The 19,770-nt window shown below is 46.9% G+C and overlaps 1 protein-coding gene across 3 annotated transcripts in view; it reads right to left on the reverse strand.

Moving 5' to 3' along the window:
* Window positions 1-19,770, reverse strand: part of Pdpk1 (3-phosphoinositide dependent protein kinase 1) — a 70,076-nt gene that overhangs the window by 21,800 nt on the left and 28,506 nt on the right. Inside the window, exons 2-7 of one of the 3 annotated variants that reach the window (XM_042698459.1) lie at window positions 18,876-18,935; window positions 9,651-9,917; window positions 3,951-3,993; window positions 3,578-3,715; window positions 1,195-1,339; window positions 472-569 (exon numbers count right to left, since the gene is read on the reverse strand). In XM_042698459.1, coding sequence (XP_042554393.1) covers window positions 472-569; window positions 1,195-1,339; window positions 3,578-3,715; window positions 3,951-3,993; window positions 9,651-9,860 — 634 coding nt within the window. In that variant the 5' untranslated portion in view covers window positions 9,861-9,917; window positions 18,876-18,935. The remainder of the gene's footprint in view (window positions 1-471; window positions 570-1,194; window positions 1,340-3,577; window positions 3,716-3,950; window positions 3,994-9,650; window positions 9,918-18,875; window positions 18,936-19,770) is intronic. The other 2 variants (XM_042698456.1, XM_042698458.1) reach the window with 2 other exon arrangements.

A 19,770-nucleotide genomic window follows, 5' to 3' on the forward strand; every position in this document is an offset into this window, starting at 1 on the left:
GAGGCTTGTGTAGAACCTCCTCTGGTCCTGGTGGCCAAACGCTAACTCAAAGGGACAGGACTTGAAAGGTCAGCCAGTACACCAGCCGCAAAATCAGCCACCATTCCTGTAATTTTGTAGATTCTACAATCAGAATGCCTGAGCTACCATAGACATCTGCACACAGCAGACGGGGCACACAGAGGGATGGGCAGGCAGAAGGCATCCGAGTCCAGGAGCACGCTCCCTGAGACACTTGCTGCAGCATCCACAGGAGTCAACCTCATGCCTGGTCCACTGGCACTGTGCAGAATCATGTACCACCAGAGCCTCCCTCCACGACTAGACACACAAGCGCTGCCTAAGACCTTATGGCAGGCCTCAGGCACAGGCACCATTAACGATCAAGAGGACATAATGTAACACATTTCTTGGAGTTGCTCTCAGCTTTCAGCTCAGTCAGGTTCTACTGGAAATCAAGCTCACACATACCTTGTTTGCTCTCTGGAGATAATACTTTCGCTGTTCCAAAATCTGTGATCTGGATGTGCATATCTTCATTTAATAAAATGTTTTCTGGTTTAAGGTCCCTGTAAAAGTAGATTTCTACATTTGAAATAGTTAAAAGAGCAGCATTTTCATTGTGCATTGTAATAAAACATAACTGATGAGTAATTATCATATTTACAGATTAAGAACCAAGAATCTAACCCCTGAAGTTCACACCAAACAGAAAATGCATATAATAAGGACAATCAAATTATATCAATTATAACTACATATGTCACTTTTAATAAACTTTTTAAGGAAAAATAACCTATCATTTTTCAATGCATAAAGAGCTTATGAGTACTTTCAATTTGAGTTTATCAGAATAAACTCTTGGGAAATGAGATCAGAAATAAGAAGACACAAAAGCTACAAGTAACAAAATGAAAGTATCAGGTGATACAAGTGGCTGCCTTGCAGGAAGACACACAGCCATGGTGACCGGTGATGGATGGTGTAAGACTGTAAGGGCGGGGACTGCAGATTCTTCCACCACCAGCCTTTTCTCAACTCTCAGTGAGCTGCCACAAAGTAAGTCAGAGCTAACCCCAGAGGGCTGGTCTGGGTGTCAGTCGTAGCTTATAGGCCACATGGCCACTAACCCTAATCACTAAAGTGAGGGTCCTGTGAGCACTGCCCCTGGGGGGGAGGGGGGAGCTCTCTTACCTGTGAATGATGCCCTTGCCGTGCAAGTACTCTAGAGCCGACACAATCTCAGCTGTGTAAAATCGGGTACAGGTCTCATCAAATGAACCAATTTTGCGGATGTATTTAAGCAATTCTCCATTTTTGGCATAACTAAGGCCAAAATCTGAACATCATACAGTTAAGGAAGAATGGGGAAGATTTTTTTTTTTAATAGACTTAACAATCCAGTAAGAGATGTTTATTAAATGCAAGCTGAAGGTACCTGTGCACTCCCAAGACAGCTGTTCTTTTTTGAGTCAGATCCAAGCCCGGCTCCAGGACCAGGCTTCGGTGTAGGGTTCCTTCTAAGATATAATGACACAGTCCCTGGAAAAGTACAGATGCCACCTCAGTGCAGACTGCACTTCTGGTCACATAATCCCCAGAGGCATCCGTGGCCTATGAGCGGGAACCACTAGGTGGCTGGCAGGCCTGCCTGTAACCCCTGGCCAAGGCACAAACAACAAACACATGGTGGCTTCAAATACAGAGGTACAGCTCAGGGAGATGGGATCCAACTGAACCTACAGGGCAGTGCACGGTTCTGAGCCTTGCCTCAACCTCTGTGCACGGTGTGTGGTACCAACAATCCATACATGCAGCCATTCCTCCTATGCATAAAAGTGACATGCTCTCAAAGAGAACCATTTTCTAAAATTCTTGATTCATTTGATCTATTTGTGAGATGTGTGCTGGAGAGAGACTCAAAGGAAACAAAGCTAAAGACAGGACCAAAACTAAGCTGAGGTCAATGGCAATGTTCTTGTTTTCATGCTATGACCCTATATCATGAGAAAAAAATAGGTACAGACCAGCCTGGCAAGAGCTGGAGATAGCAGCATTCAAGCCCCCTTCAGTCTTAATCTGTACCTGAGAAAGGTTCTTTTTTTTTTCTTTGGTCGGTCATGGAGTTTGAACTCTGGGCCGGGGCGCTGTCCCTCAGCTCTTCAGCTCAAGGCAAGTGCTCTACCACTTGAGCCACAGCGCCACTTCCAGTTTTCTGAGTGGTTTATTGGAGATAAGAGTCTCACAGACTTTTCTACCCAGGCTGGCTTTGAACCGTGATCCTCAGATCTCAGCCTCCTGAGTAGCTAGGACGACAGGCATGAGCCACCAGTGCCCGGCATGAGAAAGATTCTTTATTGTTGAGGCTGTGGTCCAGCCAGAGCTGCATGTGGGGGGGAGACCTTGTCTCCGACAGGCTTCTTCTGAACTCATTCTCCTCCTCCCCCTCATTGTATCTGGTGAAGAGCCTCAATGGTTCCTCTGTAGCTCCATCTGCCTACTGTCGGTCTGTGGGAAGGATGTCCTCAGACGCCTTCTCTCTGCAGGTATGTGGGTATATCTTGCAGTCACTTCTCAACACAATGAACATCAAGGATTTGCAGTGGGGGCAGAATTCATTGTTTGATCTCATGTTTATGGAAGGTAAGTATACTAGGACTCTGGAATTTGCCTAAATGATCAAGAACATATATACCACCAAAGACCTTGAGTCATGTCCACCTGTTCTAGCCAGCGCCATCTGGAAATCAGACTACAAGAGCACCCTCATCTGGGCTACAATGGTGGGAGAATACCAAGTCAAGTGTGATGCCAGAGCTGCCAGAGTTTGGGTATCTCCCAAGAGTACATGTGATTAGAAGTTTGGTCCACAGGGTGGCAGTACTGAAAGGTGGTAGAACCTGTAAGAGGCAGGACCTGTGGATAGTCTTTGAGTCATTAAATAGGAGACAGACTCTCACTCCTTGTTAACTGGTAATTCTCCCCACTCTACCACTCTTTCAGCTTCCCGGCCTAAGATGTGATCACTCCTTCAGACATATGCACTATCCACCATCCACCACAGGGCCACGGCCTGCACAGTATTGTTTGGCCATTCAGCCTCCAAACTGTGAGCTACACAAGCTCCTTCCCTGATAAAGAGGGCTGTCTCAGGTAATTCTGGAAGTGACACAGCTGGCTGACTAATAACAGTGCTTCGTAACCAATAGTGTTGCTCCAGGAAAGCCCAGGCCTGGACTGCTGGGCGTCTAACAGCCAGAACCCACCAGCTCAGAGAGAGAAGGGGTCCAGGGGACCCAAGGGATCAAAGGGAGGGATCAAGGCAGCCACACGAGAGACAGAGTCTAAAAAGTTGAAAAGGCTGCTGTATGAGCAGTGGCCGCAGAGATGGAGGGAGAAGAAGAGAGATGTTGGAGGGCAGAGGGAACCACCAAGACAGCAACATCCTACCAACCCCTGAGGGTCCGGGAGGAGGAGGGTCCACCCTTCCCCTTCCAGGGAAGGGGACACTCAGGAGGAAAAACTATGACGTGGCAGGTGATGGGACTTCAGGTAGCACTGATCACACAAAGGATACACAACTTTTCATCGTCCTGAAATGTGAAGTAAAGCTTAACAAAGAAGGGGTGATCCAGGCGTGACATCACATCTCGCTCTCTGGTTACATATGGGACCTTGTTCTCTTTTATAATATGACGTTTCTCTAGAATTTTAACTTAAGGTAGAGAGAAGTAGTTATTACAGTTGGAAAAGGTAAAAAAAAAAAAATACTGAAGATACAATTTAATTGTAGTTTTTCTAAAATCACTCACTTATACCAGCTTCATGGTCTCTAAGACTAGTCAGGCCTTGGACTCCAAATGAAGAATACACGCCCTCTCCCCACCCCTCCCCGCACTGCCACCCAGCCTGCCTCGAATCCCACGTACACAGCTCACGGTAGTACTCACTGGCATATTCCCTGGAGGTAGCCAGTTCTCGAGCCAGGACAACCTGGTTTGGGAAGAAAAATAAAAAGAAACACACTGTAAAACACACTGTAAAGGTAAAGGAAAACATACCAGGAAACAGAGTCTGACAAATACTTCCCCATTCCTATACAATGCTTGAAATATTTAAATACTTTGAGCTCTGTACCAACAAACCGCAGACCATGTTAATGTGCTTTCAGAAGGGTCAACTTTTGGTAGTCTTCATAGTGTAGTGAAAGTATAAATTCAAGAACCTTCTAGACTAACATTTCTAAATACTATCAACAACTGGGTACCGGAGACTTCGTCAGGTGCTGGTGGCTCATCCTCAAAAAATTCTAGCTACTAGGGAGGCAGAGGTGAAGAGGCCAACCTAAGCAAAGATCAAGGCCCTGTCTCAAAAACATCACCAGATGCCGGGCGCCGGTGGCTCACACCTGTAATCCTAGCTACTCAGGAGGCTGAGATCTGAGAATCGCAGTTCAAAGCCAGCCCGGGCAGGAAAGACCGTGAGACTCCTATCTCCAATAAACCACTAGAAAACTGGAAGTGGCGCTGTAGCTAAAGTAGTAGAGCACTTGCCTTGAGCTGAAGAGCTGAGGGACAGTGCCCAGGCCCAGAGTTCAAGCCCCACGACCGACAAAAAAAAAAAAAAACAAAAAAACATAACCAGAGGCTCAGTGTCGGTGACTATGCATGTAATCCTAGCTACTCTGAGGATTTTGGTTCAAAGCCAGCCCAGGCAGGAAAGCCTGTAAGATTATCTCCAATTAACTATTGAAAAGCCAGATATGGCATTGTGGCTCAAAGTGGTAGAATGCTCACCTTGAACACAAAAGTTCAGGGAGTTCAAGCCCCAGAACCAGTACAAAAACAAAACAAAAAAGAATAGGCTGGAGGCTTATCACTACCAAAAATAAAAAACAACAAAACAAACAAACCTTGAAAGATATGTCCTTTCAGGATATATTCACTGCAAGCTCACATTTCATTTGATAACTCAGTGTGATCATGGGCATAAAAGGCAAAGGGGAGGAAACAGCACAGGATACCCCCATGCAAGGACAGGGCATCCAACGCAGCTGCCCTGACATGGAAAAGACCAATCCGCACTAGCAAACTCTAGGCACACCTGAGGCAAAATGGAAGCAACTGATGGGTACAACATTTGGCTACAGCGTGCCAGCGACAGCTCTGCTATGGGAGCATTGGCCTTTCCATGGTCAGAATGAGCACGTGTGTCTTATAAAATGCCTGTAGAAGGACAGTCTGGGCCTGGTACAAAGACCTTGAGGCAGACACAGGGTTGTGGGAACACTGTGACTCAGAGTCCCAGTCTGTGACAAGCTCCTCAGACATGGTCCTAGAAGAGCACTGAGATGCCTGCTGTTATCGAGAACATCAGGCTAAATGTACTTACGTGGAAAAACCTGAAACGGTCTTTCTTGAAGAATATGTCACAAGCACAAGTGCTAGCTTCGTACTCGGGAAAAGGGAAGAAGAAGCTGTCATAGAACACTATCACTCAGTAGAATCCTTTCTAAGGAGATACTTATGTAATCTTTCTATTGTCTAGAATTTCATAAGCAGGTTTCCCACAGGAACAGAAGGATCTTCTAGAAAAATCACGTGTGATTTGCGATTTCCTCCATGGCAGCAGAAGTGTCCCCAGGGGCCTGCCCACTGTCTAGCACTAGGCTCTGCCATGTCAAGATTCTGCTCTGCTGGTAACTACACTGCTTCACATGCATACTCACCCTTCCCTGGAAGTCTAATTCTAAGCGCTGTTTCAGAAATGGTGAGGCAGATTGGCAGGAAACCCTAATCTGAGGTGGAGGCTGCAGGTTCCAAGTAGGCCTGCAGTTGTCCCCAAGCAGCTCAGCACTGGCCAAGACAGCTGCAGCACCCAGAAAGGATGGTGCATCTCTTGCACACCCAGAACAACCCAGGGTCAACGGTGATACCACAAGTAAGTCCTCACTCTTAGTCAAGATAAAAGAGAGGGCTGGGAAGGTGGCTCAGTGGTAGAGCGCTTGCCTTGCATGCATGAGACTCTGGGTTCGATTCCTCAGCACCACATAAGCAAAAAGAAAAAAGCCAGAAGTGGCACTGTGGCTCAAGTGGTAGAGCGCTAGCCTTGAGCTGAAGAGCTGAGGGACAGCGCCCAGGCCCAGAGTTCAGGCCCTACGACCGGCCCCCCCGCCCAAAAAGAAAAAAAAAGATAAAGGAGGAAAGCTGCGGGCGAGAGGAAACTTCACTGACCTGTCATAGTGGTGAAAGGGGTCTCTTCCTGCAAGGAGCAGTAAGAGCCAGAACCCTTGGAGCTATTTTCATGGTTGGGAGTTGAGGGTTTTTTTTCCCACAAGGGCAACACAATCCTTCTAAAAACAGTTATTTCACAAAGATTGCTAATGAAAATAATCCAAATTAAAAGTGTAAGGGCAAAGAAACCAGTAAGGGAAGGGGTGATGTCCAAAAAAGAAATGTCCTCGTTATCTGGCTTATGAAATGGCAACGCCTCTGCACAATACCTTATAATAACAGTAAAATTACATTTTTATAAAAATACAGAGCCAGCTAGCTGGGCGCTGGTGGCTCACACCTGTCATCCTAGCTACTCATAAGGCTGAGATCTGAGGATCACAGTTCAAAGCCAGCCCTGGCAAGAAAGTCTCTGACATTCTTTTTTTTTTTTTTTTGGGGGGGGGGGGGTCCAGTCGTGGGGCCTGAACTCTGAGCCTGGGTGCTGTCCCTCAGCTCTTCAGCTCAAGGCTAGCGCTCTACCACTTGAGCCACACAGCCACTTTCGGCTTTTTTTCTTTTTGCTTATGTGGTGCTGGGGAATCGAACCCAGGGCTTCATGCATGCAAGGCAAGCACTCTACCACTGAGCCACCTTCCCAGCCCGTCTCTGACATTCTTATCTCCAATTAACCACCAGAAAACCAGAAGTGGCACTGTGGCTCAAGTGGCAGAGCACAATCCTTGAGCTGAAGAGCTGAAGGACAGCATCCAGACCCAGAGTTCAAGCCCCACCACCTACAAAAACTATGTGTGTGTGTGTGTGTGTGTGAGAGAGAGAGAGAACGCATACCAGCCAAGCAAAGGTGGTTCACACCCATAATCCTAACTACTCAGGAGGCTGAGATCTGAGGATTGCAGTTCAAAGCCAGCCCCGGCAAGAAAGCCCATGAGACTCTTATCTCTGATAAACCACCAGAAAACCAGAAGTGGCATTATTATGGAGCAAAAGAGCTCAGGGACAGTGCCTAGGCCCTGAGTTCAAGCTCCACAACTAATAATAATAGTAACAACAACAACAATAATAATCACTGATGATGGTGGTGGTGGTGATAAGAGAGAGAGCCAGGCGCCAGTGGCTCGCACCTGTAGCCCCAGCTACTCAGGACTGAGATCTGAGGATCCTGTTTTGAAGCCAGCCCTGGCAAGAAAGTCCCTGAGGCTCCAATCGCCAATTAATCACAAAAAAGCTGGAGGTGGTGCTGTGGCTCAAGTGGTAGAGCACTAGCTTTGAACAAAAACAGCTCATGGACGATGCTCAGATCCAGAGTTCAAGCCCCAGGGCCAGCACACAATAAATAAATAAACACACACACATATATATGGAAGGAGAGAGATGGGGAGGGGGAAGAAGTGTACAGGCTACAGAAGTTTAGCATTAATTTAAACCAGATGTTCTTGTTCTTTGTATTTTAGAATCTTTATAAATGTAAAAAAAGAGACAGGAAAATAAAAAGAAAATAAATTTCATATATGGATTCTTTCATAAGGGCCATGCCAGAAAGACAGATTCAGGAACTCTCAAAAGTGAGGCGCCTCCAGTGCCCATGTGAGAATGGAGACCACAAAATGAGGCTGCCCAGTGCCGGAATCTCTTTTTGTGGGGGCTTTGAATTGACAGTATACACCCCGATACTTGCTTAGTACACACAGCACCCTGGGTTTGATCTCTAGCACTGAAAGACCAAAAAAAAAAAAGTTTTTTGGCGGTATTTTAGAATGAACCCAGGATCTACCTCGTTAAGTCCTCAGTTCTTTTTGCTTCATTTTGTTTGTGGGACAGAGTCTCACTGCCTTTGTGACTGGGCTGTTCTTTTTTTTCTTTGTCAGTCATGGAGCTTGAACTCTGGGCTTGGGCGCTATCCCTCAATTCTTCAGCTCAAGGTAAGCCCTCTACCGCTTGAGCCACAGCACTACTTCCGGTTTTCTAGTGGTTTATTGGAGATAAGAGTCTCATGGACTTTCCTGCCTGAGCTGGCTTTGAACTGTGATCCTCAGATCTCAGCCTTGTGAGTTGCTAGGATTATAGGTGAGCCACTGGCACCTGGAAAACTTTTTTTTTTTTTTGTCAGTCGTGGAGCCTGAACTCTGGGTCTGGGCAACATCCCTGAGCTCTTCAGCTCAAGGTTAGCGCTCTACCACTTGAGACACAGTGACACTTCCGGCTTTTTCTGCTTATGTGGTGCTGAGGAATCGAACCCAGGGCCTCATGCATGCAAGGCAAGCATTCTTACCACTGAGCCACCTTCCCAGCCCTGGAAAACTTTTTTTGAGGTTGCCAGTTTCAGAGGAAAAACCACTAGAAAATGTAAATCTCATGAATGTGATGATTGAGGGTACCAACCAAGGTAATATCTATGTTTATGAAACTGAAAACAAATGTCCAAGGCATACTACTTTACATATTAAAGCAAGCAAAACACAAACCAACCACCAACACACAAAAAAGATACAAAAAAGGTAGTTAAGGGGCTGGGAAGGTGGCTCAGTGGTAGAGCGCTTGCCTTATATGCATGAGGCCCTGGGTTCGATTCCTCAGCACCACATAAGCAAAAAGAAAAAAGCTAGAAGTGGTGCTGTGGCTCAAGTGGTAAAGCACTAGCCTTGAGCTGAAGAGCTGAGGGACAGCGCCCAGACCCAGAGTTCAGGCCCCATGACCACCCCCCCCCAAAAAAAAGAAATGTACTAAAAAAAAAAAAAAAAAAAGGTAGTTAAATGTAACCAAAAATCTCTGATGAGATAATAACATTAATACTAACTTTCAACCTAAGGAACTGAAAAGCTTGTAGGGAGGGCAGCCTGACAACAGGTGGGGAGATATAGAACAAGATAAACGGCTAGCACTGTAGTAGAATGAAATTTTAACTGTGTTTTAACACACACACACACACACACAAATTGAGCTAGAGGCATGGCTCAAGCAGCACAGTACCTGCCTAGCAAATGGAAATTGCTGAGTGTTCAAACCCCAACATTGCCAAAAACCACAAATTTTACTTAAAACAAAAATCAATTAATCAATCAATCAATCAAGGGATGCTTTTTTAAATTTTTTCTGAAACGCGGTCTCACAATGCTGCCAAGCCAGCCTTAAACACCTGGATTTAAGCAGTCACCCTGCCTCAGCTTCCCAAGTACTAGTACTGCATGTACATGTCACCCGTATAAAACAATGCTTTGTACAGCTTCCAAATGGAAGTCAGGTTTAGATGGTTTAGCCACACTCCTCGGGGGTCTACTAGGGGAAATCCACCCTCTCCCCAGACTCCAGTGGCCTGGCCGGTGGCGTGGAGTCAGGTATGCTAGCTCCAAGGCCCACTACGACCCGCCAAGGAGAGGGATACAAGCTTGTTTAACAAGCAGTACAACACATACTCACGGTTGAAAAAGAGCCCTCGCCAAGAATTTTCCCAAACTTGAAGTCTTCAGGCCGCTTCTTACGAGGCTGTGGAGGCGGCTGGGCAGCGTGCTGCAGGGGGTTGGTATTTGGCCGGGACTCAGCTGTGGTACCGTCCATGGTAGATCCCTGCCTGCTGACACTGCTGGAAATGCCAGAGGCTGCGCCAGACTCGGTCTGGGCCCTCACCATTGATGGGGACGGACAGGCACATAACACCACGCTGGACTGAATGGGAACAGCATCATACTGTGGGCACAGAGGAGAGAGGTAAGACTTACGCAGCTCACTTGCCCTAAACAGACAGACTGCCCACAGTGTAACTCCACACCTTGTCTCAACACTGCTGAGGGCAGGAAAGCCCATTTGCCTTGCGACTAGGGCCGAAGCCCTCCCCTCTCTCTTCCCCGCTCACATCCTGATGTGTGTGGCAGGCCAGCCTCACCTCTCCTTCAGCACTGCAGTCTTTAACCAACCCCTCAAGGCCAAGCTAAGGCAACCACAGATAGCGCTGTGCACTTTTAATGAGGAGAGAAGAGTAGATAAGAGCAATGATTGAATAGGTTTACAATATACAGAGACACTCAATAATGACTTTGATAAAGCAAGCATATTCATACAACTGTGGCTGGCACCCAAAACCGGTATTGCTGTTCAAAGGTTTTTGGAAAGCAATTTGCCAATTGTTAACAAAATGACTACTCATAGAAATAGGAAAGATACATATAATTAAAAAACAGAAATGGAAGCCCGTGGTTGTGCACACTGGTTATTCTAGTATACAGGAGGCTGAGACAGGAAGATTCTGAGTTCCAGGCCAGGCTAAGCTACAAAGGAGGCTACATATAAATAAACAAATAACAAAACAGAAGTGGGAAAGAGAAAGGATCAGATAATGCTTAAAGCCAAACTGACACTACACAAAATTGTACCCGAATCATCAAAGATGTTTTTTCCAGCTCTGCCCATGGTGTGTCCTCACAGAAGTGACACTGGCTCAACTATAAAAGGACTGGGAAGGTGGCTTAGTGGTATAGTGCTTGCCTAGCATGCATGAAGCCCTGGGTTCGATTCCTCAGTACCACTACAAAGAAAAAGCCAGAAATAGCGCTGTGGCTCCAGTGGTAGAGTGCTAGCCTTGAGCAAAAGAAGCTCAGGGACAGTGCCCAGGCCCTGAGTGCAAGCCCCAGGACTGGCAAAAAATAAAAAAATAAAAATAAAACATGCAATCAGGACATCCAGGTATTAGTCTCTAACAGACCTTCTCACTACAGAACCCAGGAGAGCACTGGATTTATCTCAGTGTGGTCCTGGAACCCACATTGTATCTGAAAAACAGGGGCCTTCCCACTGGTTCCCACAGGAGGGAAGGACAGGGCAGTATCCTGCCAAAACTTTTACTGGCCAAGATGAGACCCATTCAAATAAAAAACCATACTGAGAAAAGCCATAGGACTACAAGGATATTAAAAATGTGGTTTAAAAAAAAAAAAAAGGAGGAGGTAACAATGCTCAACAGGAAAGGTACTCATTAACTTACTCGTGTAAATGTAACCCCTCTGTACTGTATCTTTACAATAAAAAATATACACTAAAAAAATGCAATTAAAAAAACTGAAAAAAAATGTGGGAAAAGTCTATCAATATGATAATATAAAAGGCTAAGGAAGTACAGACATGGCCCAAAAGTACAGCACCAGCCTTGAGTAAAAAAGATAAGGGAAGCTGGGTGCTGGTGGCTCATGTCTGTAACCCTAGCTACTCAGGAGACTGAGACCTGAGGATTGGGGTTCAAAGACAGCCTGGGCAGGAAAGTCCGTGAAACTCTTATTTCTAATTAACTACTAGAAAACTGGAAATGCCTGGCATGATGGCTCATGTCTGTTAATCCTAGCTACTCAGGAGGCTGAGATCTGAGAATCACAGTTCAAAGCCAGCCTGGGCAGAAAAGGCCATGAGACTCTTATCTCCAATAAACCACTCAGACAAACAGAAGTGGCACTGTGGCTCAAGTGGTAGAGCGCTAGCCTTGATCTGAAGAGCTGAGGGACAATGCCCAGGCCAGGACCAGAGCTCAAGCCCCATGACCACCACCACCACCACCACCACTACCACCACCACCACCAACAACAACAACAACAACAACAAAAACAAGCTAGAAGTGCACCATGGCTCAAAGTGGTAGAGCACTAGCCTTGCCCAGGCTCCAAGTTCAAGTGCCCACAACACACAGACACAGACACACAGACACACAAGACACAGACAGACACAGAGACACAAATACACACACACACACACACACACACACACACACACACACACACACACACACACACACACAGATAAGAGAAACCTAGAGACCCAGAATTCAAGCCCCAGTACCAGCACAAAATAAATGAATAGCTGAAAAGACTGGTTAATATGAATTCATGAGAACAAAGGAGTATGGACACATAGTTTTTCCCTTGAATTGTCTGAATGTTTCTTTATACTCCTCCAGGTAAATAGGAAAGGTACACAGTGAGAATCATGAAGAAGCAAAAGCTCTGAAAACCAGTAACTGTATCAAGTATGGGAAAGGTAAGTGAGCCCACAATAGGCAAGAGTGAGCCTAGATGGCAACTAAGCCACCATGGAGAAGAGCTACCGGAGATGCTCATCTGAAAATCATAGAGAAGAGCTACTGGAGATGCTCATCTGAAAAACACAAAATGCCTAACGAGGACAAAAACAAATCTAGAAGGAACATCCTGTGACCCAAACATGATGAGCGTGGAGGTGGAGAAGGGAAGCAGCAGATGGTGATGACAGGCAGGCACCTGGGCTGTCCTGGGGTATGGTGGGAGCGCCTTGGCTCCCCACAGGAGGCCAGAAGCATACCGCCATGGACTCTTGCCAAATGGTAGCATCAGGAAATCTGCACTTGCTCCATAGCTCAGGAGAGACAGAGTTCTCCTTCTATGGTCTGCTATGGCCACCATTCACTGCAAGGTGAAGACACAGATTCACTCCAAGATGTGCCACTGTTTAAAAATGAGGGGCCTACCAAACACTTTATCAATGATAGAGGAACAGCTGACTTTGTCGTAAGTATTTAAAAATCTGATCAATGGGTTTCATTTTCCAGTGTAGCAAAGGGTATTTATAAAGTCCCACTGAAATCCTCAGCAGATGTAGAGTGTTAGTAAATTGAAGAAAAGCCCAAATACTAGAAGGTATTTTCTTTTTTTTGGGGGGGGGGGGGGTCCGGTCATGGGGCCTGAACTCTGGGCGCCTGGGCGCTGTCCCTCAGCTCTTCAGCTCAAAGCGAGCAGTCTACCACTTGAGCCACAGCACCACTTCCGGCTTTTTCTGCTTATGTGGTGCTGAAGAATCAAACCCAGGGCCTCATGCATGTGAGGCGAGCACTTGGCCACTGAGCTACCTTCCCAGCCCCCTCTGGCAACTTTTTGTAAGTTTGGAATTCATTCTAAGTAAAAGTGAAATATATGTGTAAGAGAATGCAAAATTAGATGACTACGAACATTGCAAAATGTTAATATTCTCTATAGAAGACATTGACAGAATGGAAAATAGTTGTTAAAATAGTGAGGTTATATATTTTTATTTATTTTATTTTTTTGTAATAAAGCCAGGTCAAATATAACTGAAACCAAGGGGTTTGTGCTAAGGAAAAGGAAGGCTGGCAGTCCAGAATCTCTGACATGTCTAGAAACAGTCCTCGACACTGCTGGAATCACTGAACACACTCTTAACTTTCTCCGCCAGAGTCAGTGACTTCATGATTAGGTTCTATCAATACCATAATGATTTTTCCCTATCACTGAACTTACAGCACAAATCTAAACAGATTCTCACAACTCTCCCTTTGGAGATGACAAAAATTATCTACTTTCAGGAGCAATGATAAATAGGAAAAAGTGGTCACCAGGCTCAAGACCGGCAAGGACTGTGATCTACCAGGACTGGGTTCACAGAGGAATTGTGCAGAATGCCACTCTAAGTGCACTTTGCAAGGTTCCTGGACCCAGCAAAGGGTCTCCCCAGCCGCCCTGTAAGCAAACCCTTAGATTAGACTTTGGAACAGTGGGAGAAGGCTAACCTGCCAGGACATATGATGGGAGAGGAAGAAGGAGCTAGTACTTTACAGCTCACAGTGTTGGGCACACTCCATCACTGGAAACTGACCTGGCCAAGCCTTGGTTATCATCACTGTCCTACTCAATGTTCAGTTCAGATTGGAGTCTCAGACTTTCCTGCCCGGGGCTGGCTTGAACTACAATCTTCAGATCTCAACCTTCTGAGTAGCTAAGAGTATAGGAATGAGCTACCAGCAGCTGGCACATTCAACAGTATTTTACAGACTGCATGCATGTGCATGTGCATGCATGCACATGTACGTGCGCGTGCACACACACACACAGAGGATGTTGGGTTAAAGAAAGAGCAAGATTGGGCTGGGAAGGTGGCTCAGTGGTAGAGCACTTACCTTGCATGCATGAGGCCCTGAGTTCGATTCCTCAGCACCACATAAGCAAAAAGAAAAAAGCCGGAAGTGGTGCTGTGGCTCAAGTGGTAGAGCGCTCGCCTTGAGCTGAAGAGCTGAAGGACAGCGCCCAGGCCCAGGGTTCAGGCCCACGACCGGACAAAAAAAAAAAAAAAAAGAGCAAGATGCTGTCCAGTCTGCAAGGCACATTAAAAATCCTAATGTGATGTTTAGGAAATGATAAAAAAAATTTTTTTTTTTGGGTCAGGGCTTGAGCTGTCTGTCCCTCAGCTCTTCAGATCAAGGCTAGCACTCTAACACTTGAGAGCTACAGCGCCACTTCCAGTTTTCTGAGTGGTTTATTGGAGATAAGAGTTTCACAGACTTTCCTGCCAGGGCTGGCTTTGAACTGCGATCCTCAGATTCAGCCTCCTAAGTAGCTAGGATTACAGGCGTGAGCCACCGGTGCCGGCTTAAAAGCTTAGTTTTGTGATATAAACTGTATAAAATCAGAATCACAGGTGTGACTTTAAATCCAGGAACACTGAATTGGAGCAGAGTGGGGAAGGAAGGAGCGCACAGAGCTGCGGCTCAAGCGGTAGAGCACCAGCCTTGAACAGCGCCCAAGCCCTGAATCCAAGCATTTACAAGCCTGAACCTAAGTTCTGTGTGTTCAAGTCTCCTGCCAAGCAAGGCCCAAGGAGGCGATGGTAACACTATCCTTCAGCAAGATGGGTCCAGCTGCTTTTCGACCAGGTGAGGGGGTTTCCAGCCAGCAACAAGCAAACCTAACAGGATCTTCAGAGCTAGCCGTCAACCCGTGGCTAGTGAGTGACACAGCAAGTCAAAAATGCCTTAATTCAGAGATTTGGGAGAATGTGTTGTTTCCTAAAAACAGACAATTGCAAATGGAGTGAAATCTTGGACATAAATTCAGATTGTGACTGTCACAGTTAGGATAGAAGACCTAACTCTGCATTCACAAGCCTTTTGATCCAACAAGCAGTCTGGAAAAAATTGCTAAGATTGATACTGGGGACCAAACTCTGGGTCTCACACATTAGTCAAGCACTCCACCAACCAAGCTATTTCCTCTGACAAGAAAGTTCTTATTCTGGTGCTGGTGGCTCATGCTTTAATTGTAGCAACTCAAGAGCTAAGCTCTGAGGATTATAGCTCAAAGCTAGTCTGAGCAGAAAAGTCTGTAAGACTTATTTCTAACTAACCAGCAAAAAGCTAGAAGCGGATCAGGACACCAGTGGCTCATGCCTGTAATCCTGGTTACTTAAGATGCTGAGATTTGAGAATTCCATTTTGAAGCCAGTCTGGACAGACAAAAATGAAAGTGTCTTATCTCTAATCAACTAGCAAAAAAGCCAAAAGTGAAGGTGTAGTTCAAGTGATAGAGAGGTCCGTCCTTGAGCAAAAAAGCCAAGTGACAGCATGAAGCCCTGAGTTCAAGCCCAGTGCAGCAGAGGAGAAAAGAAAGGAGGGAGGGAGGGAGAGTTAGTTCTTGGTCAAGGTGGAGAGCAGTACTGCTTCCTTATGGTAGTCAGGACCTCAGCCCCACCTTATGCTATAAGTGACATCCAAGAAGTAAGGTTCCAGCCTGCCACAATGGCTGAGAAGATGGTACTGAAGGCAGCATGTGGAGCACATGGACAAAAGGCCAGGTGTTACTGAAGAACTGGTCCTGACGTCATTCCATCAAACTGGCTATTCTTGGACAGACGACCCTGGTATCAAACACCCTTTTGAGGGACAAAAAACAACAAAGAATGCTTTTGCTGACCTTAGGATCACTTACCAAGAAAAACTATCTTCAGCTCAAAACTTCCTGACTGCAAATTTTAACAAGAGTTCTGACTCTTGGGTAGTCTCCTGAAACATATAGACCCCTGGAAGCAGATCCCTGGGCCTCTGGTTTATGGGCAAATGTATAGGGAACCTTTTCTTTCTTTCTTTGTCTTCCCTCCCTCACTCCTTCCTTCCTTTCCTCCCTTTTCTCTCCCTTCCTCCCTCCCTCCCTCTTTCTTTTCAGTTATAGGGCTTAAACTCAGGGCCTGGGTGCTGTCCCCAAGCTACTTTTGCTCAAGGCTAGTGCTCTACCACTTTGAGCCACAGTGCCACTTCTGGTTTTCTGGTGAATAATTGGAGTTAAGAGTCTCACAACTGGGCTGGGAAGGTGGCTCAGTGGTAGAGCGCTTGCCTTGCATGCATGAGGTCCTGGGTTCGATTCCTCAGCAGCACATAAGCAAAAAGAAAAAAGCCGAAGTGGCGCTGTGACTCAAGTGTTAGAGTTCTATCCTTGAGCTGAAGAGCTGAGGGACAGCGCCCAGGGCCAGAGTTCAGGCCCCATGACCGGACCCAAAAAAAAAAAGAGTCTCACAACTTTCCTGCCCAGGCTGATTCTGAACCCTGATCCCCTGATTGCAGCTTCCTCAGTAGCTAGGATTTACAGGTGTGAACTATTGGTGCCTGGCTCTTCTTTTCTAGCTGTAGTTTCCATGGTTACAATGAAGACCTCCAGAACAGATCCTTACAGGACAGCAATGCCCTCATTAGGGTATGTCTGCACTTGTCCTGGACTCTGCTGATCCCTCAATCTAGGTGCCAACCAGGCCACGTGGCCAAGGCTCTTATAGTCCATCGCACTTGCCAGCCAGATCATGGGGGCTTGCTAGAAACGCTAATGTTGTGGACAGCTCAACCTACTCCAGCAGAGCCTAGGACACCAGGCAGCACTGACTCAAGAAAAAGCAAAGCATCACTGGGCACAAAGCCTGCCTGCTTCCTCTCCAACACTAGTCTACAAATGAGACAGTAAGTGCCCCGGGAAACCTCAAGCCACTTGAGCGGGTGTGGAGAAGACAGAGGGTGCCGTGGGAAGCTGAGATATAAAGGACAGGAAGGATGTGTTCTGTTGTCACTAGTGCTGTTTATCATGGAGCAGCAAAGATCCACTTCAGCCAGCCCCAGACATGTCATTTCCCCACCCCCAACCCACCCCCGGTCGTGGGGCCTGAACTCTGTCCCTCAGCTCTTCAGCTCAAGGCGAGCACTCTACCACTTGAGCCACAGTGCCACTTCCAGCTTTTTTCTGCTTATGTGGTGCTGAGGAATCAAACCCAGGCAGGGCCTCATGCATGCGAGGCAAGCGCTCTACCACTGAGCCACCTTCCCAGCCCGACATTCCTGAGCAGCCACTCTCACTGCACAGAACTCAGGCATCAGAAGAGAAGTCACTTGGTCCTGGCCAGTTTCAGTGCAGGAGACTGAGTTCTGCCACTAAAACTACCTGGTCATCCAAACAGACCATTAAATAAGCCCTTTCCCCCAGGGACTGTAGATGTCCAGGCTATAAGCAGTGGTCACAGATGCAGTCCCACAGCAACCTCTTAGGGGCGTGGCCATGCCTAATGCCTCCAGCTCAGATGCCCTGACCTATTCTATCTCAGGGGTAGGCTATCAGTCAGGGTGCTTTTGTCCCCTAGATGAAACTTATCAATGAGTGGAGACGTTTTGGAGAAAGCATTATTGGTAGCTGGAGACACCCCACAACAAAGAATGACTGGGCCCATGGGTCAACAGTTCCTACTAAGAACTTGTTCTGGCCTCACAGATTCTGCTCTCTCAGCAGGTCTTCAGTGGCTTCTCCAGAGCTCAGGACTGTGCAGCCATCTCTCAGAGCAGACAGCACACGCACAGGCTGCTGGGGCTAGAGAAAGGGCAGGGTGCTGACCAGTCTGTGGGGCACACTAAAAATCCTAATGTGACGTTTAGAAAATGATAAAAACTTAGTTTTGTGGTATAAACTGTATAAAATCAGGGGTGTGACTAAGTCCAGGAACACTGAGTTGGAGCAGAGTGGGGAAGAAGCAGCACACAGAGCATACTTCTGGCACCAAGAGCCTACTAGGAGTCCAAGGAAGGGAGAATGGGAGCAGTTTAAGGCGCTGCACAAGTGGTGGGAAGAAAACTGCAAGGATAAGGCCATATGGAGGCTGGGAAGAGGGAAGCAGGCATACCCCCTTCAGGCGAAGGTGACACAGCCACTTCCTCAGCAGCAGCAAAGGGGTATGTCATGCCAACCCAGGGAAGATGGCACAACTCCAAACGCTTGGGTGAAGATACCCTCCTATTGGCAGCCAGCCTGCCATCCCCCTCCCCCTCCTCACCTAACAGTGATTTTCCAACAGCAAATGGCGGGGGGGGGGGGGGGGGGGAGACGGGACACCCAGGGCCAGTGTCCAAGCACCATCCCTTGCCTTCTAATCCAAGTTCTCTTGGACTTCTGGCTCAGCTGGTCACAGCTCAGGCTCTGGCTGGAACTCTGCTTAACAATGCTGCTTCCAAATGCCAGCCTTTGACATTTCACTTGCTATAAGGTCACACCCAGTAACTTCTCTGATTTAATTTTTTTTTTAACGTACAAAGTAAACCAGGCACTGGCAGCCCATGCCTGTGATCCTAAGAGGCTTAGCTCTGAGGACTGCAGTTTGAATCCAACCCAGGCAGAAAAGTGTGTGAGACTTATCTCCAATTAACCAACAAAAAGCCGTAAGTGGAGATGTGGCTCAATTGGTAGAGAATCACTAGGCAAAAAAGCCAAGGGAGAGTGCAAGAGGCCTTGGGTTCAAACCCCAGTACCAGTACAAAAAATAAAAATAAGCCAACTTACAAAGTAAATTCTCAGCACAAGACAGGGATAAAAGACATACCTAAGGCCCAAGTCTGTTGCTATGAAGAACACCCTGTTTCTTCCATGGCTCAGCAAACCACTGCAGAACACAAACACAATCAAAAGCCTGAATGGAAGAAGTCCTGGTTGAGCCTGCCCAACCCACAGACGCTCTTTTCTGAGGGTGCTTTCACAGTGTTCCGTGACTCCCATTCTACTCAGCAATAGATAAAGAACTAAGCTCCCTTTTCTCCCGTTCTGAGTCCAATCTTAGCACTGTTCCCTACGGGTGACCAATGAGCTGGGACTGAGACAGCTAAAGAAACCACATTCCGTATCCCTCTCAGAGCTGTCATCAGAGGAGGCTTCAGCTCAGGTCTTTCCCCTCTGTGAACACTAAGGCATCTAATACTAACTTTTTCTTTTAAGATGTCAGGCAAAAGACTCAGCACAAAGAGAAATTCCAATAAAAGGTTTGAAGGCAGCAATAAGCCTCTCTTTGACAGTACCATAGCATAAATTAGTGTAAATTGTCTTTCTTTGCTGTTGGTACCGCACATCATGGCAAGCCTTACTGGGCTTGACCCCCTGAGCCGGAGGTAAGCCAAACTTGCTTTGGTTTGCTCAGCCCAAAGTAAGAGGCACAAGCAGTTTCGGGGATGCAGCCTAGGAGCAGGGACCTGCCAGCAGCAGGGACCACCTCTCCCCAACTAAATGGCCAGAGCACGGGTGCGCTCATCTCAGGAGCCCCGCGCGCCTGCCCTCCAGCCTGCTAAGCAGGCACACTTCACTGCACAGCTCACACATCTCCACAGTCCTGAAAGACCGAAACAGGGGGATCTGCCCTCCAGCCTGCTAAGCAGGCACACTTCACTGAACAGCTCACACATCTCCACAGTCCTGAAAGACCGAAACAGGGGGATCTGGGGCCTTCA

Source organism: Dipodomys spectabilis, unplaced genomic scaffold (assembly GCF_019054845.1).
Source record: "Dipodomys spectabilis isolate Male_0828 unplaced genomic scaffold, ASM1905484v1 ptg000231l, whole genome shotgun sequence".
Classification (NCBI taxonomy): Eukaryota; Metazoa; Chordata; class Mammalia; order Rodentia; family Heteromyidae; genus Dipodomys; species Dipodomys spectabilis.